Source organism: Anomalospiza imberbis, chromosome 24 (assembly GCF_031753505.1).
Source record: "Anomalospiza imberbis isolate Cuckoo-Finch-1a 21T00152 chromosome 24, ASM3175350v1, whole genome shotgun sequence".
Taxonomy (NCBI): Eukaryota; Metazoa; Chordata; class Aves; order Passeriformes; family Viduidae; genus Anomalospiza; species Anomalospiza imberbis.
The window spans coordinates 7,354,551-7,376,193 of NC_089704.1; the positions used below are offsets into that span (position 1 = coordinate 7,354,551).

The 21,643-nt window shown below is 51.0% G+C and overlaps 2 protein-coding genes across 3 annotated transcripts; both read left to right on the top strand.

Moving 5' to 3' along the window:
- Positions 1–1,039: 1,039 nt before the first annotated feature.
- Positions 1,040–13,466, top strand: HYOU1 (hypoxia up-regulated 1). The gene is made up of 24 exons (XM_068172266.1): positions 1,040–1,188; positions 1,370–1,463; positions 2,284–2,362; positions 2,596–2,750; positions 2,846–2,922; positions 3,810–3,991; positions 4,558–4,673; positions 5,441–5,624; positions 6,041–6,175; positions 7,059–7,141; positions 7,240–7,372; positions 7,690–7,877; positions 8,112–8,250; positions 8,359–8,419; positions 8,732–8,814; positions 8,963–9,151; positions 9,309–9,505; positions 9,678–9,765; positions 10,275–10,397; positions 10,736–10,869; positions 11,166–11,250; positions 11,704–11,956; positions 12,699–12,782; positions 13,278–13,466. Exons 1-24 carry the CDS (start codon positions 1,125–1,127, stop codon positions 13,334–13,336), a joined length of 2,985 nt encoding a protein of 994 aa, XP_068028367.1. The 5' UTR covers positions 1,040–1,124; the 3' UTR covers positions 13,337–13,466.
- A 1,159-nt stretch (positions 13,467–14,625) lies between these two features.
- On the top strand, positions 14,626–21,378 carry SLC37A4 (solute carrier family 37 member 4). 2 transcript variants are annotated; one of them, XM_068172138.1, is made up of 9 exons: positions 14,626–14,835; positions 14,924–15,156; positions 16,472–16,715; positions 17,974–18,132; positions 18,496–18,581; positions 19,169–19,282; positions 19,550–19,615; positions 20,662–20,800; positions 21,088–21,378. In XM_068172138.1, exons 1-9 carry the CDS (start codon positions 14,688–14,690, stop codon positions 21,252–21,254), a joined length of 1,356 nt encoding a protein of 451 aa, XP_068028239.1. In that variant the 5' UTR covers positions 14,626–14,687; the 3' UTR covers positions 21,255–21,378. The 2 variants fall into 2 exon arrangements, with proteins under 2 accessions (XP_068028239.1, XP_068028241.1); XM_068172140.1 differs by lacking the exon at positions 19,550–19,615.
- Positions 21,379–21,643: the final 265 nt, after the last annotated feature.

The following is a 21,643-nucleotide window of genomic DNA, read 5'->3' on the forward strand; positions in this document are numbered from 1 at the left end:
GCCCGAGCCGTGCCGAACCCGAGCCGAACCCGAGCCGAGCCGAACCCGAGCCGAGCCGAGCCGAGCCGAGCCCGAGCCGAGCCGAGCCGAGCCGAGCCCGAGCCGAGCCGAGCCGAGCCGAGCCGAGCCGAGCCCGAGCCGAGCCGAACCCGAGCCGAACCCGAGCCGAACCCGAGCCGAGCCGAGCCGAGCCGAGCCGAGCCGAACCCGAGCCGAACCCGAGCCGAACCCGAGCCGAACCCGAGCCGAGCCGAGCCGAGCCGAGCCCGAGCCGAGCCGAGCCGAGCCGAGCCCGAGCCGAGCGGGGCCGGGCCCGGGGGCGTGGCCCACGAGGGGGCGTGGTTTGCTGGCGGCCTGACCGCGAGGCGCCTCTCGGCCGCCAGGGGGCGCGCGCGGCGCAGGCCGTTCGCACGTGGCTCGGCCGCCGTGAGGCGCGCGCGCAAGCGCACGCGTTGTGCCAGCACGCGCGCCGCTGAGGCCGGCCCCCGCGGCCCCGCCCCCCCGCGCTCTCGGCCAATGGGGCCGCGGCTCCCGTTCGTGACCGCTTCCGGCTTCCCCCGACGTGGCCCAATGGGCGCGCGCGCGCTGCGGGATTGGCGCGCGGGGCTGGCCCTGGCAGCCGCGCCAATGGGCGCGTGCCGCGTGCCGGCGGGGGCGGGGCCAGACGGCGGGGCCGCCGCGGCGGGGCTGCTCCGCGCGCCGGGCCGGGCCGAGCGCAGCCGAGCCCAGCCGAGCGGTGCCGACCCGAGCCCAGCAGGGCCCGGCCGAGCGGTGCCGAACCGAGACCAGCAGGGCCCGGCCGAGCGGTGCCGACCCGAGCCCAGCAGGGCCCGGCCGAGCCCAGCCGAGCGGTGCCGACCCGAGCCCAGCAGGGCCCGGCCGAGCCCAGCCGAGCGGTGCCGAACCGAGACCAGCAGGGCCCGGCCGAGCGGTGCCGAACCGAGCCCAGCAGGGCCCGGCCGAGCGGTGCCGAACCGAGACCAGCAGGGCCCGGCCGAGCGGTGCCGAACCGAGACCAGCAGGGCCCGGCCGAGCGGTGCCGACCCGAGCCCAGCAGGGCCCGGCCGAGCCCAGCCGAGCGGTGCCGAACCGAGTCCCGCCGGGCCGAGCGGCGCCGACAGAGCATGGCGCGGTTGCCCGGCTGGGCGCTGCCCTGGCTGCTGCTCTTGTGCCTCCTGCCCGCCGCAGGTACGTGCGGGGCGGCGGCGGCTGCCCCGGCTCTCCCTGCCTGGGCCGCGCCGCCCGGGGTGCGGAGCGGGCCGGCGGGGAGCAGCGGCCGGCGCTCCGGTGCCTCCCCAGCGCCCTGTCCGGGCCCGGCCTTGCCTTGGCCCACGCCAGCAGCAGGCTCTCACCGAGGGTTTGTTTGCAGAGCCGGTGGCGGTGATGTCGGTGGACGTGGGCAGCGAGTCGATGAAGATCGCCATCGTGAAGCCTGGCGTGCCCATGGAGATCGTCCTGAACAAGTGAGCGGCTGCTGCAGCGCGCGGGCCCGGGGCCGTCGGGCCGGTCCCGCCGCGGCTGCGGCCCCCACCAGCGCCGGGGCGGCGGGACGGGAGCGGGGCTGGGACTGCATCCCTGGCCTCTGCTGCCGGAGGAAGGCTCCCATTCTCCCACGCAGGCTGGTGACTCAGTCCTGCCCCGGCTGGGCGGCTGTGGGGCATCCTCCGGGGCAGTTTGTTAGCTCGCTTTTAAGGTGTTTGGGTGTGCCCTGCGTCCCTTTCGAGCGAGTGCCGAAAGCCCCCGCGGTTAAGGACACGTTGTGGTGCAAACCCAAAAGGACACCCAGTTCCTACCTGTCCCCTGATGCTTAGTTCTCCTAAGGGAGCCCAGAGCCAGGTTTGTTTAGCTGCAGCTGTTGGAAGCCCACACTTGTAACACAGGTCAATCTCTTGCATTCAGCTGCTGTTGCAGCCCATCCTTCAGCCACTGAGTGAAGAATCTGCAGGTGGGAGAAGACATGATCAGGAACGTCCTTGGTTTCTGGGACTCTAGAGATAACAAGGAGATTTCTCACCTACCTCCCTGAAATTCGGCAGTCCTAGATAGAGAAAGGGAACTGTCTGGCCTTGCTTATGGGTGGAGAAAAGCAAAAATAGTCTCATCAAAGCACTGAAGGAGTGGGGCAGGGGAGCTTGTCTGATAGCCCCTCAGCTGAGCAGAGGCTGGCTCCCCTCTCCAAGCACCTTCCCTTAGTCCTTCTGGAATGGGAAGAACATCCATCTTCACTGGAGATTGGAATGTTCACCTGTTTCCACTGGTTTATTCCTTTCTCTCTGCTCTCAGGGAGTCACGAAGGAAAACGCCTGTGGCCGTTTCTTTGAAGGAGAACGAGCGTCTCTTTGGTGATGGCGCGCTGGGGATGGTAAGAGTTCCTGTTCGCAGAATACGTGCATCCCACGTTGTGACAAACGTCTGAGCCAGGGTTTTATTGTTGTCCTGCGCTCCTCATCTCCTTGATGTGTTACTGGCTTTGTGCAGTGGCTGTGTGCTCCTACTCCCACAGCAAGCATTGTTCCCCACGTAGTCTGGGAGGGATTGGTGTGACAGCAGCGTAACTGAAGGAATGCAGGTGGCTGATGTGGTTTTTCTCTGCAGTCCATAAGGACGCCCAAGGTGGCATTCCGATACTTCCAGGATCTGCTGGGTAAGCGGATTGACAATCCCCACGTGGCGCTGTACCAGTCCCGCTTCCCGGAGCATGAGCTGGTGAAGGATGACAGAAGACAGACTGTTATCTTCAAGTTGTCCCCGTAAGTGGCTGCTTTTAGGTTCTTTGTGGGATGGACTTCAGCTACCAGGCTTCTGCAGCTCACTGCTGATGCCATCATTTTCTTTCTCATTGTAGAACGATATGGTATTCTCCCGAGGAGATGCTGGGGATGGTCCTGAACTATTCACGTGGTCTGGCTGAGGAATTTGCAGGTTGGAAGGATTTAGCTTTTTCTTGTCTGTATGTGTTCGTACCCTGTAAGATTCCAGTAGAGACTAACGGCGTTCAGAAACCCAAGGTTTTTGAAAACAGGATATTGGTTCTCTCCAGCTGTAGGCAAGACTTAGAAGTTATCCAGTCATCATTTGTTTCTAATATGATGCAAGTTTGGGATCTTAATCCTACTCTTGGTGGCAGACACTCTGTTTACCACCTAGTGTTGCAATGAAGGAGCCTTACAGGCAGTCTCTGGAGAAAAGTGAAGTGTTTTCTTTATCAGGTGTGTGATCAGAGTGGAGGCAGTGGGATCTGGCTGCAGGGGAGGGTGGAAATGGCTCTGTGAAGGCTGTGCTGTAGCTGTTCTGGATGGAAACTTGCTGTTGGAGCTAAACTCAAAGAGCAGAAATGGCTCTTTGCTGTGAGACTTGCTAATAGGGAGGAGGCTGTCGTGTATTTCATGCTGTGTTGCTAATGAAATACCACAGTAATGAAAAGTGGATCAATTACTAGGAGGCTTTGTCATGTGGTCAGTGACACTACAGCCAGTTCAAAGACTTTTTACTGGAGAGTGAATATGATCCAGTGGCAGTGTAAGGCTCCATGAATGTAGTATTTGTTGAAATGGAAGGCTACCCAGAGCATTTGAGAGTATCCTGACACATGAAAGAGTGGTCAGTAGACTTGTGGCTTTGTGTGAATATGCCAGGTCTGCTTGATTTCAGCAGGATGCAGACATTTGTCCCTAGGATCCTGGCTACTGCTGCAGGTTTGCATTCTGTGTGTCTTCACCTTGGGTCCTCTGGGTTTGCTGCTGTCACTCCATCTCAGCAAGTCTTTGCATGTGGCTGCACTGATGCAGAGTTCCCTGCAACTGTTTCAGAGCAGCCCATCAAAGATGCAGTGATCACAGTTCCTGCCTACTTCAACCAAGCAGAGAGGAGAGCAGTTCTGCACGCCGCCCGCATGGCCGACCTCAAGGTGCTGCAGCTGATCAACGACAACACGGCTGTAGCACTGAACTACGGGGTTTTTAGGAGGAAAGACATCAATGCCACGGCACAGGTAGGTGCATTTGAGAGTTGCGGAGAGTCCTGCCAAGTTGCCTGCATGCAGGGGAGAATGTGCTGCAGAAGAAATCCAAAGAACTTGAAGTAGGTGCCGCTGATCAAGCAGTCTCCTCTGTTTTCATCTGTTTGTCAACAAGACAAAGAGATGAAACGCTGTGTGCATGTATGGTGAAGCCTGAAAGCTGCTGGAGTGAGGGCAGGTCCTGGGAGTTCCCATTTTGGAAACCTGTTCCTTGCCCATCAGCTGGGGAAGATAACAGCAGTGATTACTTGAAGTATTGGAACACCGACTCAGAAGTACTTGATTTACTTGAGGCTGAAGAAGGAGCAAAACTTCGGGTTTTGAACTGTGAAATACATTGAAAGTTTGCTTGTCTCCTTCTGTCAGACATGACCCAGAACATCACCCATACTTGGTCAAAATATGAGTCCTGCCCTTAGGGTATAAAGTCAGTCCAGGGAATAGATAGTTGGGGCCTGTACCAGACTGAAAGGTTCTTTACTTATTTGTGGGGGGATGTCCAGCTGTTTCTGCTTCACTATCCCAACTTTTCTTTTCAGAATATCATGTTTTACGACATGGGAGCAGGAAGCACTGTTTGTACTATTGTTACTTATCAGACAGTGAAAACTAAGGACTCGGGAATCCAACCTCAATTGCAGATCCAAGGCATTGGGTAAGAATTCCACACGACTTGCACAAATCCCACAGGCCTCAGGAAAGAAACCATTTGTTTCACAATCTTCATCATGTAGAATTTTGCAGTGAGGCTGCAGTACAGTAATTTGGATGGCTAAGGGGGAAACATTTGGGGCAAGAAAGCTCCAGTTGGGAATAATTTTGGTATTGTTGTCTTTTGCAGAAGGTAACAGAACTTCCAGGAACCTAGGAGGGAACCAGTGTGCTTGGTGTGCTTTAGGCTTTCCTTTGATAGCCTCAAGCCTTGTAAACCTATTCCATTACATGTAATCTTTTAAGTGTATCAGTTGGAATAAGAGAAATACACTTCTAGAGAGGAATGAAAATGCAGTGGACTTAATGCATTGCCAAATAAGGAGGAGGGTGCTGTGCATACCCAGCCCAGCAGTTTTAACTGCAAAGCATTTATGTTGCTGTTTTCAAGAAGATACCTGGGACCTGATAACAGTTGTCCATTGGCTTCTCAGCTGTTTTACATGGTTGGTAATAAGGCATTTACCTAAAATATAATGAAATTTCCCATTGAAAGGCTGTTGTGGTGGTGAATCTCTTATTTCTATCTTTCTTTCATTATAATGTGTTATTTTGGGGACAACCTTTTTTCTTTCACATTCATCACAGCTGATAATACTGCAGCTATTTTTGACCACTTGCTGCTCTGCATATTTGTGAAATAATACATGAATTTTGTTTGTATTTCAATTTGGTTTTGGTTATTACACCTCTGTTCATTCTTTTGCTCAGGTTTGACCGTACTCTTGGAGGTTTAGAGATGGAGCTTCGCCTCCGGGACTACTTGGCAAAACTCTTCAATGAGCAGCACCCTTCAAAAGATGTCCGGAAGAACCCTCGGGCCATGGCCAAACTGCTGAAGGAGGCCAACCGCCTGAAAACTGTGCTGAGTGCGAATGCTGACCACATGGCACAGGTCTGACCTTCTGGTGGGGGCTCCTGCATTTTTTGGGCTGAGTGTGGGGTGGGTTGAGGACTGGTGTAAGGGAACACTGTCCCTCTGCAGCGCAGGTCTGCTGAGGAGCATCGCTCCCGGTGGTCCCTCTCAGCTTGTGCCCGCTTGGTAGCACCGGTGATTGAGTGGATTGAAGAAGAGTTATTCGTGTCAAGTATGTTAAATAAACTTTCACTGAGAGAAGCTGTCTGTTACACCCATGTTCCATCCTCTCATCACCTTAGCAATGGTAGGGTTCAGATGAGTGTGGTCAGGTCTGTTGTGTGTTACAAAAGCCAGAACTTTTTGCACACTGGACAAAGATTTTGCCTGGAAATGCTCCACAATTAATTTCATTCTGACTGTTGGTTTTTTTTTTTATTTTTTTTTCTGGACAGATTGAGGGACTACTGGATGACATAGACTTCAAAGCCAAGGTCTCAAGACAAGAATTTGAGGATTTGTGCTCTGACTTGTTCAAGCGTGTTCCAGGACCCGTGCAGCAGGCTCTGAGTAGCGCAGAGATGAACATGGTGTGTTTAAGAAAATGCATTACCAAACCCGAAGCTAGTGTGTGTGGAGCTGCTGCCACATCATGATTGAGGCATCAGTGGTTGTGTTATCAGCACTGTTAGGAGGTAGATGCCTGCTGTTGTGACAGAGAGTTTGCCTGCTGCAGTGTCAAGCAGGAGTGTGTCACACTTCCCCTGCGCTATCCGCCAGAAATTAGGGACTTGGAGGAGGGACTTCTTTGTCTTAAAGCACTTTACTCCTCTGCTGTAGGTTTGAAATAATGATGTTTCCTGTTTTTGTCTTGGATGCTGGTTCTGGTTTCACTCCTGAAGTTTTAAGTGAATGAGTCTGGATACAGAATTATGGGTGTTTGGGGTTCTCCTTTGCACACTTCCTAAAGGGAACTCTGTTGTGGGCTGCAGTTGGACCAAACCTGAGGCAGTCCTTTGGAGGGAGTCACTGTGGGTTAAATGCTGACTTTGCAGGATGCCACAACTCTTGAGCAGCTTTGGGCGCCGATGTTCAGTGCAAGACACTGAGTTACCTCTTAAAGGCTGGACTTCTGTGTGTTCAGATCCAGCTGGCTCTTGGAGTCACTGTCTCCTGTGGCATTGAACTAGTTTGTGTAATTTTGAATCAAGCCCCATGTTTCGGGTGGTTTGAAGCCACAGTCATGTTGTCACTGTTGGACAGACCTGAGCCCAGGTGCCTGGTTGTTGGCACAGCTGATGTCCATCTGAGATCTGTTGGGCACTGGCCTGCACGGGGACAGCAGGGTGTAGTGTGGGTGTTCCTAGAGCATCATGTCAGCACCTGATGACTGGGGAAGGAGCGTAAGGAAGCCCTGGACTTAGCTTTCCAAAATTGCTTTCTTAAGACAAGGTGACTGTTTCCAATCCCTAGGATGGAATTGACCAGGTGATTCTAGTTGGCGGTGCCACACGGGTCCCCAAAGTGCAGGAGGTTTTGCTGAAAGCTGTGGGCAAGTGAGTATGTGAGGTCCCCTTCTAGTCTGTCTCCCATTGACCAGCTGCTGTTTATGTAGAGGCTGCAAACTTCATGTCTGTTGCTTTTTACTTCGTAGAGAAGAGCTGGGCAAGAATATCAATGCTGATGAGGCTGCTGCTATGGGTGCAGTCTACCAGGCAGCTGCTCTAAGCAAAGCCTTTAAGGTGAAGCCCTTCATTGTTCGGGATGCTGCTGTGTTTCCTATCCAGGTAACCTTTGGTTTTCCTTTTCTTCTCTTGTGCAAGATAGGAGGCTGTGATGGGAGACTCGATCCAGGTTGGAACCTCTCGGCTTCCTTTGAGTATGGAAGCTCTGGAGATCTTTCTGCCAATCTAATAAAGAAAGCAGAAGGAAGTCTTCTTTATAGTAGAAATGCAGTATCCAAGGAGCCAGGCATATGCAAATACCAGCTGAGGAATATTTGCCTGCCCCCCACCTTTTGCATGAGGCAGAGCAGCCGAACGCTGCTGATGTAAGATTGCCACAATTTGCAGTTGCCGAATCTTATTCCCTCTTTGTGGTGCAGGTGGAGTTTACTCGTGAAGTTGAGGAGGATGATAAATCCAGGAGTTTAAAGCATAACAAGAGGATTTTGTTCCAGCGCATGGCACCCTATCCCCAGCGCAAAGTAATCACTTTCAACCGCTACACGGATGACTTTGAGTTCTATGTCAACTATGGAGATCTGACATTCCTGAGCCAGGATGACCTGCGGTGAGTTGAGCCCAGCAGCTCTGTGGCAGTGCAACTTGCCTGGCTGGAAACGTATTGCCAGTGTGCCTGACTGGCACTGGCACATCTGTTCTCTGAGCTGCATGTCCTTCAGCCCTGCCAGTTCCTGCTTTGTGCGGATGCCCATTGCCACCAGCATGAGCGAGAGCAGGGAGTGGCTGTTCTGCAGCACTGTTATCCTGAGTTGTCTCTCTGCTTTTGTCTCTGTGTCATCAGAGTTTTTGGTTCTCTCAATCTCACTACTGTGAGGCTAAAGGGAGTTGGGGACAGTTTCAAGAAGCACTCAGACTATGAATCCAAAGGCATCAAAGCACACTTCAACATGGATGAGAGTGGTGTACTGAGTCTTGACCGGGTAAGCACCACCCATTGGGATGGTTGTATTTTTCAGCTGATGTATTTTTCAGTTCTGTCCCTCTCTCTGGTCCCTGCTTAAAACTAATCCTGAGCTTCTGTTTCCAAGGTGGAATCGGTGTTTGAGACCTTGGTGGAAGACAAGCTGGAGGAGGAGTCAACACTGACAAGTAAATGCAGAACTTTGATATTCATACTGACTGTTTTGTTACCTGTAGTGGCTGAGATAACTACAAGCATTGTGTTCCTTTGGGTTTGGGGTGTGGAAGTTACACAGTCTGACTGTATGTGTGGCTGACTGTGCACACAAGGACACGGAGGGAGGTTGGAGAAGTGTGAGTCTGGAGTGTGTGAAGCTCACCTACACCACCAAGGGAGCCCCTTGGTGATCGTTGCAGTTGTGAGGGGAAGGACTGAGAGCTGAAGATGACTTTCTTCCTCTGGATATGTAGCATCCTGAATTTTTTGTCTCCCATCAACAGAACTTGGAAACACTATCTCAAGCCTGTTTGGGGGTGGTGGCCCTACACCGGAGACCGGAGAGAACCTGACAGACTCAGTTCAGGTGAGCCCCAGGGTGACTGCTACTGGAAGGAAGCCCTTTGTCTTGCTGAGGCAGTTATGTAGAATTATCTGTTCTGTGAAACATTGCATGGAATTTCTGCATTTAAAACACAGTTTTGCTTTTCCCTTTCCTTGCTTGTGATGACCAGGAAGAGGAAGAGAGCCTAGCAGAAACAGGTAAAGAAGAGCAGGGGGAGAAACAAGACCAGAAAAGCCATACTGTAGATGCTGATGAAGAGCATGGACAAGAGAAACAGCAGTCTTCAGGTCAAGCAGAAACAGCCTCTCCAAAAGTAGAGTCAGAGAGAAAGGAAGAAGGCGAGAAATTAGAGTCTCAGGTGAGCATCAGATTGAAGGAATGGAAGTGGTTTTAGTACCTAAGAAATGGCATTTCCTCAGTGGAATTCTCCCTTCTCTGAAGTGCTCTGCCTTTGAAAAAAGTTGCAGAATCTGAAAATCTTGTTCCCTTGCTTGAGAATGTACTTTGTGTTACAGAGTCCCAAAGAAGATAGAGAAACAGCAAAAGAGGAAGCACCATCCAAAAGTTCCAGTGATGGCACAGCTACCAAAACAGAGGAAGAGAAGATCAAAGCACCCAAGAAGCAGAAGCTTGTCCATGAGATCACCATGGAGCTGGATGTAAATGATGTGCCTGACCTGGAGGAAGATGAACTGAAGAGCTCGATGAAAAAGTAGGTTTGAAATGGCTCTGCTAAGTTAGAACTCTGGATAAAGAAAGTTAATTGCTTTGGAATGGTGATGGCTCACATAGAGCACTGCTGACCTCAGAAGCTGGTGTGTGTGATATGCTGCTCAGCCAAGAGCACTTGCTACCTTTTGATTTTTCTTCTCTTTGCATGTTAGACTCCAAGACTTGACGATCAGAGATCTAGAGAAACAGGAAAGAGAAAAATCAGCCAACAGCTTGGAGTCATTCATCTTTGAGACCCAGGTAAGAGAGGGATCTAATGAAATGAGGATTCCAGGAGAGCAGTAGAAGTGTTTTGCACAACTTTTGGCTGATCTGAGTGCAGGGGAGTTGTTTGAGCTGTGGGAAGGTGGTTTGAAGAGCCCAGCTTTGTCTTTCAGTCACTTTTTCTAATGCTATTAGGCTTCCCAGGCCCATGTTTCCTCAGTACAAAATGAAGCTTCCCTTCAGCTTGTCTAACACAATTAACAATTGCCCCCAGAGTGTAAACAAGCTCCAACTTCTCAGGAACTGTTGTGCCGAAGAAGCAATTAGTGTGAAGTGTGTGTGAAATAATGACTGTTGGGGCGTTACCTTCAGGGGAGGTGGGTGTGTCTATACCTGGTGTATTACCATTGTGCTCCTGGCAATGCTAGGAGCAGAGGTCAGATTTGGGAGGGTGCAGGCAGCACCCCAGCCCAGTTGCAAGTGAGTGCTCTTGTTTTATGGTTCCAGGCTCAGTGGTGTTTGACCAGTTCTTGCTGTTTTTTTAGGACAAGCTTTACCAAGAAGAGTATCAGTTTGTCTCAACAGAGGAACAGAGAGAAGAAATTTCCAAAAAGCTTAGTGAGGCTTCCAGTTGGATGGAGGAGGAGGGCTATGCAGCTGCAACGAAGGTATTGCTGTGTGCAGTCAGGATACCAGTCTGCTGTCAGTGACGTGGAAGTGACCACAGAGGCTGCTAGAGCCTTTGTAATCTGCTTCTTGGGAGTTTCTTGCTTCTTCAGAGCATTATGCACAGAACAAAATAAGAAGTTGCCCCAGCCATTGATGTTTCTACAAGAGTTTCAGCAGGAACCTGTTGACTGAAAGCTTTGTCATGTGGCTCTTTTTACTGCGCTGAAATGGTGTATTTGATTGAGTGAAAAAACAAATGCAGTTATAACTTCTGAACTTGCCAATGTTAGACAGTGGTCAAACTAACTGTCTCCTTTCTCCTCTCTCTCATCTTCAGGAGCTGAAAGACAAGCTTTCAGAGCTGAAAAAGCTTTGTAGGAACCTTTTCTTCCGTGTTGAGGAACGGAGAAAGTGGCCAGAACGCCTGGCTGCTCTGGAAGGTCTGCTCAATCACTCCACCATCTTTCTCAGGTAAGGGCAGGCTTTTGGGAAGGAATGTCATGCAACTGGTCATGTAGGAGCTGCCAGCAGAATGAGACCTGAGTGAATGTGAAAGTCAGTGGCACTTCCTGAGATAAGGTGAGCAGAACCCTGCTCCCCGGTGTCCTGTTCTGCAGGACCTGTGAAGAGGCCTCTTGTCCAAAATGGGGGGCAGGAAGGCTCCAGTGTGGTCGTTGTGATGCTTTTGTATTACTGGAGCTGTAACCACTGAGTTGTCAAAGTGCAGCCTGCTTGGCTTAACAAAAATAAGCTTTCTTATCTACAAGGGGAGCCCGAATGATTCCAGAGTCTGACCAGATATTCACAGAAGTGGAACTGAGTACACTGGAAAAAGCCATCAATGAAACAACGGTACTGAAGGATGGAGTGATGCTGGAGGAGGGTGGGGTGGTAGTTGGGGTTATGACCTATACTTTCACTCAAGGTCATGGAGTAGAATGTGCATGTTTTGTTTTCATGCCACCAGCAAACCTTTTGTGTGTTTCAGTGTTTCGTAATGCCCAGCCTGACCCCTTTGTGTCTGGGGGGGAATGGGGGTTCCTGTGTTGCATGTGGAACCATCTCCAGGGTGGGGGTGGAGCCCAGTGATCTGATTGCACTCGGTTTTTAAAGGCAGGCACTGGGGTTTGTTTCTCTTTTTCCTGTGTCTGGGTAACTGAGAGGTTGGTGGAAATGTAGCACAGAGGAGAGCTGTCCTGAGTAAAGCAGAATAGCCAGGGGCAGTGACTTTGAGATACTGTGATATACAGCAGTTCCTGGAACCCAGAAGCATTCCAAAAGCACCTCTTCCCTCGCGTCCCACAGATTTGGAAAAATGAGACACTGGCTGAACAGAACAAGCTTACTCCTACTGAGAAACCTGTGCTGCTCTCTAAAGATATAGAGTTCAAGATAGCAGCCCTGGACAGGGAAGTGCAGTATCTCCTGAATAAAGCCAAGTTTGCAAAACCCAAACCCAAAAGGGAGAAGAATGCTACACAGACTGATTCAGGCAAGAATACTACAGCAGCCCCTGAGACTGAGAATACTATCCCTCCCACGGAGGGGAAACAAGAAGGTAAGTAGCAGGCTTGGAGCATGTATGTAATTCCCTATTATATCATTACCACATGTAGTACATGGTGTTTCTCTTGATTGAATGGGAGCTAAAGAAGGGAGGACAGCAGTTAACTGTGAGATAAGGTGAGTTTGGGGTTTTGTGAAGAAACAGAAATTATGTATAAATTTCCCAGATTAGTCAGTGCCTGTCTTGCTGGCTTGTTGACTTCTAGGAAAGATAAGGCATTCAGTGTACCGAGCCAAACACTCAAGGTCCTGTCCTAGGATCAGTGAGTAGAATGAATTGTTGATGAGAAGGGTTTGTGGCCTAGATGGACCCCAGGAAAAAAAAATCTCTTGGGGCACTAGGACTTAGTTTTTTGAACTTTCTAAGATCCTCAGGTCTCAAGTGCCCTGGTCCTTTTAAGTCTGGAGTGCTGTTTGTCAGCATTCCTGCTGGTTCCTCTGGTGTGAGCAAGGGAACCCTGCTCATGGTCACAGCTCCAAAGGTCATCTGCCTGTGCAACCAGCCAGTCTCCAGGGCTTCAGGGGACATAAAGCTTGGCACTCACAGAGGAATACAGAGCAGTTTTGTGGTGCTTCTCTTGAGTGTTGTGATCTGCTGTGAGAGTGAGCTATTACAGTCCTGATGAGGCACCACAGCTGGCTGGTTTAACCTCACCTTTACTCACCTAGTCTCTTTGCACCTTCTTTCCTGTGTATTCTCCCTCAACTTTTGTTTATTTCTGCTTTAAAAATAGACAAACCAGAGGATATTGATCCAGCCAAGGAATCTCCTACAGCTGAGAAAGCAGCAATAGATGATAAGCCTGGATCAGACTCCGGTGGGTAAATGTTTGCTAACGATCTGGAGCTTGGGAGCTGCAGGTGCAGGGTGTCTGGGGGCTCCTTTGTAGATTTTTAGCTGTAAGATGCAATATGATGGTAGAACCCCTGACTGCTGATCCATTGTTAGTTCTGCAAACAGGAAGACAAATTTTGGTTCCTTGCTGTTCCTATGTTTTTGTTGTTCAGAGTGGAATTCTTACGCACCACTGCTGTTTGTGCCCCTGTCCCTGCAGTTTGCAGCCGGTCCCGTGGCTGTGAGATGGGCTCTGCTTGAGAGCTGCTGTGCTGTTCCTGCTGCCAGGGCAGCCCTGTTAACAGGGCCAGGGAGTTCATGGCTTCAGCTCCATGGAGCTGGGCATCAACCCCCAAAACCTCTGTACCATGGACTGCAAGTTTTGTGGCAAATTTTGCAAATGTCAGAGACTCTCAGTACTGCTTTGCATGCTGTGAAAGTGACTGCAGTGTGAAAATGAGTTTGCTTCATTACACAGGGTCCAAAAAAGAGAAGGCAGAAGCTGGAGGACAAAGCAGGAAAAACGATGAATTGTAACACCCTGAAATCCCACGAGTGTCAGCATCTATTTATTTCATAGTTACTTTCTTGTTTTTCTTATGGACCTGGTTAGTCATGATGTAAATGGAACACAATGACAACACAATGGGATCGAGATGTAAATTTATTTTTTTGTTCTTTCTGCGGATTTTGCCTCTACTAACTTAGTGAATTGGTTTTTGTTTTTCTTCTATTACGTGTGGCAGACTGTCCACCAAGAATTGTCTTTGTTTCAGTACAGAAGTCACCAAAGTGACTTTCCTGTGGGGAGAAAGCAGTACAGAAACATCTTAAGGTGTAGGGAGTAACTTGGAACGTAAACTCTGTGCCCCACCTCTTGTGAAGATGATTGCAGAAGGATATAGACCTGAAATGCTGTTGTCTTTGCATATGAGACCCTGACTTAGAGCAAATGTGTGATTTCAGCTGGTGGGAGGTGTATTAATACTTGGATTCATGGGAAGGTGGAACAAAATTGGGAAGGCAGATGACGTGTGCTTTGAGATATGGCTGTGTCTGTTTTCAGTAGGCTATTTGTTAAAACTGTCTGTGTTCTCTAGCTGAGTCCAAGAACCATGAAGTGAGCCTTGACAAAAAGATTCTGTTCATAGTTTAAGTTCAGAAAAGGCAACACTGAATGCAGAGGAGAGGGAAAGATGGGCGGTGTTGGCACATCCTCTAGTCAGTCACAAGGACAGTGATGCGGATCAAACAACCAAACCTGGAAAGTCCAGTGGCAACTGCCTTCCTTCCTCGGTATTCTGTGCACTTGGACTGACTTAATCGTGTGACCTTCCCTGTCCCTGGCTGTGACCTCCTGCCTCCAGACCGCCCCTGCTGCTGCCACACACACGAGTGGGGTCCGCCGGCTGCGAATGTGCATCTGACATTGTTCTCCATTCTGGCCTCTTCAGCCCAAAATAAAAACGACCCTTGCCGAGGGCTGTGCGGAGCGGTGCCGTGTGTGCCGGGAGCTGGGCCGGGCCGGGCCGGGGCGGGGACCGGGACCGGGGCGGGGACCGGGGCCGGGGCGGGGCCGGGGCGGGACGGGGACCGGGACCGGGACCGGGACCGGGACCGGGGCGGGACTTCGGCGGGCCGGGGCCGGGCCGGGACCGGGACTGAGGCCGGGGCCGGGGCGGGACTTCGGTGGGCCGGGGCCGGGGCCGGGCCGGGGCGGGGCGGGACTTCGGTGGGCCGGGGCCGGGGCCGGGGCCGGGGCGGGACTTCGGCGGGGCCGGGCCGGGCCGGGCCGGGGCGGGACTTCGGCGGGGCCGGGCCGGGCCGGGCCGCGTCCGCCCGCCCGGCGCGCTCCGGAGCGGGGCGGCCCCGCGGGGAGCGCAGCGCCATGGCGGCCGGCGGGTACGGGCGGTACCGGGCCGTGATCTTCGCGGCCATGTTCGTGGGCTACACGCTCTATTACTTCAACCGCAAAACCTTCTCGTTCGTCATGCCCGCCGTCATGGCCGAGGTGCCGCTGGGGAAGGACGACCTGGGTGAGTGTCGGTGCCGGCCCCGCGGCCCCGCCGGCCCGGAGGTGGCCGTGCCGCGGGCTGAGGCTCCCCTGGGCTCTGCCCGCCGCAGGTCTCATCACCAGCAGCCAGTCTGCAGCCTACGCCATCAGCAAGTTCGTCAGCGGCGTCCTCTCGGACCAGATGAGCGCCCGCTGGCTCTTCTCCTCCGGCCTCCTCATGGTGGGCTTGGTCAACGTGGTCTTCTCCTGGAGCTCCACCGTCATGGCCTTCGCCGGGCTCTGGTTCCTCAACGGCCTGGCCCAGGGGCTGGGCTGGCCGCCCTGCGGGAAGATCCTGCGGAAGGTGAGCACTGAGAAAGGTGGGGGAACTTGCCACTGCTCTCTTGACCTGTCCTGGCATCAGGGCTGTGCAGACCATGCTTGCCCAGAATCCAGAGGGACTTGCAGCTTTTCTCGCTCCCTTCCAGCCAGGGAGGTCTAGAGCACTATCTGCATTCTGTTGCCGGTGAAACAAGTTTCTGTGCATGGGGATCTGCTTATTCTAGCAAAGATTCACTCTGTAGCCTTTGCCCCTGTGTGCCTTGAGTGTAGCTCAGTTTGGTGAGTAACATCTCCTGGTAGCAGAGTTCTGCCCCGCTGAGTCGGACTATGTGGGAATTAAGTTATTTTAGGTGTGGACACACAGGACTGCTTGTCTCTGCTGCTACAAGTCAGGGTTTGCTGTGGGTCAGGGGGCAGTGAGCACAGTTCCATCTGCATGCTTGGGCACCTTGGGAATTCCAAATCACAGGTGGTTCAGATAGAAAACTGGATAAGATGGAGCAATGGCGTGAGGAGAGTCTCTAAGCTGTATGTACTCGGGGGTTTGGGACAGTCTGAAAGGACCAGATCGATTTCTCCCAAGGACAGAAGGAGAGGAGTTTGGTTAGCTCTATGCTGATCCCTCACAGAAGATGTAAAATCCAGGAATGAATGTACTGCATGTACTCGTGGGGCAGGGTGGGGAAGAGATAAACAACTCTATTGCCCTTCTGTGAGGTACCTAGCCTCCCCTAACTGATGAGGAGAGGGCTGTGCAGGACAGCTGAATGCACAGAAAAGAAGGGCCCAAATAACAGAAGTATCAGCCGTGGTATTTCCTGAAGATGTTAATGAACGTAGATCTCGGACATTTTCCTGCTGACAAGAACCACCCAAGTGGTTCTGGCTCTGAGTGCTCGTTGCAATACGGAGCCCATCATGTCTGATACTTAATGCAGCAGCGAGTCCTAAAGTTACCCTGTGACTCTCTGCGTATCATCCAAGATCCTGAGCCAGCGGACCTCTCCAGGAGGACGCTGTTCCTAGCAAGTAAGTACTCAAAACCATGTGCTCTTAAACTTGCCTCTCCTGCCCCACGTCTCAGTTTCATGGTCTGTAAATGGAAATAACTTTGAGCTGGCTCACAGTGTGACCACCTGTCAAGCTCTTAGGGCTGACACTTGAGTAACGTTTGGAGTTCCCTGCATGACTGAAGCAGCGAGGTGTGCGTGTTCCCTCTACATGCTTTTGGAGTTCTGTGTCTAAATTGCCCCAAGCCCACATCATGGGCTTCAAGGGAGGGTTTTCAAGTGTGCTATCACTCTCTTACACCTCATGCTGTTTTTCTTGTTGCACAGTGGTTTGAGCCTTCCCAGTTTGGGACTTGGTGGGCAATCCTGTCGACAAGCATGAACTTGGCTGGAGGCTTAGGCCCCATTGTCGCTGCTCTTGTGTCTATGAACTACGATTGGCGCAAGACTTTGTCCTTCTCTGGCTTCACCTGCATGGTTGTCTCTTTTGTTTGCCTTGTCCTGATTAAAAACGAGCCGGCAGATGTTGGGCTGCCCAACATTGAACAAGGAGCCAAGAAAGGGAAGAAAGGTGAGCATGTGACTTCGGTGCCAGCAGGCAGCTGCAGCAGAAGATGCAGTGCCTTCTGTCTGTATTCTGGTACGGATGTGTCACTCTCAGCATACCGACACCTCCATCCTCCCCAGTTTCTGAAGTCACATTTTGGCAGGCGTGAGGTAATGGGTTGGTTTTGGCTGCTTTATTCTGGTAACTGAAGGTAGAAATTGTATAAACCAAGGCCTACTCTGACCTTGTGGGAAGGGGCTGGTGTTGGGATTCCTGAGACTGTGGCAGAGCAGGGGGAAAGCCTGCTGTTAGCCCTCTGTTAGTCTTGCTCCTTAGCCTGCCAGCAGACCACCGGTGTGTTGCTGAGGTGCTCAGGGCTGCCTCTCCCCATACATGTCATATCTTCCTGCTACCAGCATCTCTGTTTTCTTGGAGCCTTGTGTGCTCAGATTGTGAATGCAGTTTTGGTGGGATGGTGGAGAGAGAGAAACTACAACAGCAGGGAATGCTTCCTTAAGCCTGACCTTCTGCTCCTCTGCTTTGGCAGTGGACAGGCAGTTCTCCCCTCACCCCACCTTAGCTCTCTTGACCCCTAGCTCACGGTGGACTCTGCTCGGTGCTTCTGTCCTAACCTAGGACAGCCAGTTAGTAAATGTTTGTTCAGACCCACTGAGTGTGGCACTTCTCTGAAAGCAGAACATGTAGATGAGAATTGCAACACGGGTTTTCAATAGGATTTTAAAGGCCAGTGGAAACTCAGCCTGTGTTCCATGCTGTCCCATACTGCCTGTGCTGCCAGACTTGACCTCTTTGCACAAGAAAAGAATATTGTTTCCCCAGAGCATTCTCTGGGGAGAGCAAGTTTGTTGGTGTTCCTGGAAGACTGATGCAGAAATCAAGGTAGCATCTGAAAGCATTTTTGTTTGGGTCTGTGCAGTGTCTTTCACAGGCACAGCTAAAAAACATTCCCAAAAAACCTAGAGGTAATTTTTCTAACACCCTTTGTGAGGGGTTTACTGGCAATTGCAATACAGAAAATTACTGGGAGTAGTGTTTTGATTATTCTTTTCAAATCTTTAATGAATGTGGGATAAAATGACAGAAGAGATTCTGAAATCACCAGAACAAGGGGGAGGTAGAGCCATTCACTACCATTCACAGCTGGGGATACCTCCCTGCGTGGGGATGTTCTCGTGCTTTGATCCTGCCTGCAGAACTGTCTGCTGGGCTGCTGGGTGGTGTGGTTTGGGCTGTGGTGACATTCCTCCCGACCTTCCTACAGGTTCCTCCAGCGACAACAGCACCTTGACAGAGCTGCTGCTCTCACCATACCTTTGGGTGCTCTCAACAGGCTACCTGGTCGTTTTTGGAGTCAAAACGTGCTGTACTGACTGGGGACAGCTCTTCCTGATTCAGGAGAGGGGACAGTCCATGCTTGTAGGTAAGATGCAAAACTGCATTATTAAGCTCTGGGGCTGCAGTCTGGTAGGTGTTGCCCAGAGTTCACCTGGGCAGAGGCCCTTCCACATGAGGGACTTGTTTGCCCACCTCCTAGTTGTCTGCTTAGATACACACAGGTTTTGAAATAACTCAGTGATGGAGTTACTGCATGCACCAAGCACCCCAGTGCCAGGACGTTCCTGGGACTGGCAGGCAGGTATTCCTGAACAGGGATGTGTTGTGTCCAGCAGAGCTGCTCAAGTGCTCTGTGAGCTGTGAGCGGTGGGACTGGTCTGGAGCCCACAGCAGCTTTTCTGTTTTGACCAAATCTGATGGGCTGTTCTTTGCTTAATTTGTGTTCTAGGCAGTTCCTACATGAGTGCCTTGGAGATTGGGGGCCTGGTGGGAAGCATTGCTGCTGGATACCTTTCTGACAGAGCAGTGGCAAAAGTAAGTCATGTGCACCCTCAGGCATGCTGGGCAGGGAGCACAGTGGCAGTCTGAGCTACTTCGCTAAGGCACTCAGGCAGGGTGCTGTCCCTGTGAGCACAGCAGAGAAACCAGCCCATACTCAGTTCTGCCATGTGCATGGGCACAGCTGCCAAACCCTTCAGAAGGTGCTGGGGAATAGGTGTGCTGATGTTAGGGGTTGCAATATGCCTCTCAGATTTGAGGTGTTTAATCTGTTTAATTTGTTTGCTTTACTGTGGTCTCCAGATTCTCATGGTGAAGGACTGTTTGCTGATAATTGTCTTCTGGCTGGGAAAAAAGCCCACATTAAAATCCAGTGGTGGGATCTGGAGCTAGATTCAGGATGGCAGTGGTTGATAACTGAAGTATCGTTCACCACTAAGAGCTTTTGTTTAGCACGGTTTGACTGTGTGCAGCCCTGAAGCCACACTAACAAGTGTGCCAGCAGATGTGCTGTTGATGTGCCGTCCGTGTTTCTGACTGGCTGTGGATGGTGTTAGTCACTGCAGGTATAAATGGAAGTCCCTCCAGTTTCTGAATCTCTGCTTTCCTTCCTTGTGCCACAGGTAGGCCTGTCCAGCTATGGGAACCCTCGGCACGCGCTCCTGCTTTCCATGATGGCTGGGATGTGCGTGTCCATGTTCCTCTTTCGGATCACAGTCACGGGTGACTCTCCCAAGGTAATTCACATGCAGCAGCTGGCCATCCATAGGGATAGCCCTGGGAGGGGGAGAAAGCATGATTGTTTTCCTCACCATTCCCAAGGGTTTCTCTTTTTTTGCACTTTGGAGAAGCGCTGGCTTAGCCTGGCTTGGGGTGCTCCTGCTGTCCTTTTGTTGTGGGCAGCCTGCCTTCCAGGCTTTGCATGAGACGTGACTTGCATCTGCCCTTATGATTGCTAAATAAATAAAACTTCTTTTCTCCTTTCATTTTTTCTTCTTCTTCAGGAAAACCACTTCTGGACTGTAGCCTTGCAACCTCTAGCTGATCTTACAGGCCTAAAAGAACATGAGGTTTCTGCTTGCATTTTTTTCTCCCTCTGCCTTTTTCTTCTTTCTCTGGTCTGCTTACTTCTATCCTGAGAGGTTGGTTAGCACCTCAGAACTTAGAACCAGGGCATTGAGAAGAGATTACTGTAAGTTTGGTAAAAGTAACATTTTCTTATAATAATTTGAGTACACTAACTGACTTTAAATAGTCTAACTATGTAACTTTTAAGTTTTATAAAGAAAGTTCTGAGGACCTCTGTTCATCAGGTAAAATAGAGCCAGCTAAGGGGTCTTGTGGGTGAGATCTGAAAGAATGATTCTGCTCTGCCAGATGCATTCTTACTTAGTTTCTGGCAAGTGTTTTCCTTACTCCTTTCTGTTTCACATCTGGAAAATAAGATGGCACTTACTTCCTCCTGGGCTTTTTTGAAATGGTGTTTGCAATTCTAAAAGCATGCTGTAATATGGAGGTGTTATTTATCCTTTGCTGTGCAAACAAGAGACTGATAATTTTGCACCAGATAGGTTGCTTAGAGCATAAGCTAACACTGAAGTTCAGACTGTTGGGGTTTTTGTGTTGGTGGGGGTTTTTTTGTTTGTTTGTTGGTTTTGGTTTTTTGGTGTTTGGCTGTTTTGTTTTTTTTTTTTGTTTTTTTTTTTTTTTCATCTAAACTGAGAAAAGCTTTCAGTTGGTAGCTCCAGGCTTGTTTATGAAAGCAACCTGATTCACAGTTCTTTCTGTGGTTTCATGGGCTCATTGCCCTCTTCTGGTCAATGTTCTGTTTCTTGCAAATCAGCACAGGATGTGTTACATGGTGTGGGGGGCAGAACTGTGGGATGGAGGAGAGCTTGCATTGGCCAGTAAGATGGAGTGCTGGAGATGCAGCTGGGCTTTATGGATGTGGGGACTCTACAGGCTTGAGCTCTTCTAGCTGCAGGCTGGGGAGCTGGTGTCAGCCTGAAAATGTCAAAACTTCCTGGTATGGTGTATAGAATCTGAGAATTATCAACAGTTGCTAACTGACAGTGGTGAGATTTACAGATCCTGTTTCTGATTTTAACTTTAACAGCTGTGGATTCTGACTCTGGGAGCTGTGTTTGGGTTCTCCTCGTATGGGCCGATTGCCCTGTTTGGGGTCATAGCCAACGAAAGTGCCCCTGCCAACCTGTGTGGCACCTCCCACGCCATAGTGGCCCTCATGGCCAATGGTAAGTAATACCCATTTCCCCAAAAAACAAACAAAACCCACGCACATTCTTGATGAAGCATGGTCTAGCCCCAGGTGCCAAGCTACTGGTCATGGGAAGGCACCTAAGGAGAGAGATAACAGAGCTGGAAGCTTCAGGGATGCTTTCCTGCTGTGCCTGACAGGTTTTGTGTTGAGTTTTAAGTTCAAACCAGGCCTGAGGAATTGTTATATATGTAAAAGCAGGTGTTGACAGATAACGTGGGAGCACACAAGTGTTGCTAGCTTTCTGTTTGTTTTTTGTTACAGTTGGGGGTTTCCTGGCTGGGCTGCCTTTCAGCACAATCGCCAAGCACTACAGCTGGGCCACAGCCTTCTGGGTAGCTGAAGTCACCTGCATCGCTAGCACAGTGGCTTTCTTCTTGCTACGAAACATCCGCACCAAGATGGGCCGGGTTTCCAAGAAGGCTGACTGAGGATAAGCTGCTTGGTGGAAAGGATGTTCCCACACTGACGTGAATGATGCTCATTTTTGTTTAACTGGCCTAGGAGCGAGTTTACCTATTGCTGCAACCTAGATAAAAATGTCTCAACTTCTCATCCAGCGTCAGGTGCCAGAGGGCACAAGGTTCCTGCTACTGATCACTTTTTCCCTCAAGATGTGATAATTCACCTAGTTTACATTTGCAATGATTTTACTGTACCTCTTCCTCACAGCACTGTTAGTGAAGCAAGCAGGCTCTGCAGCCCAAGCTTCCCCACTACAAGCGGTCTGAAATGACTGGCTTCAGGTACACTTAGCTCTAGTTTTGTCATTATTGTTTGTCTCAGCCATTAACTGAGACATTAATCAGTTCAGCTTCGC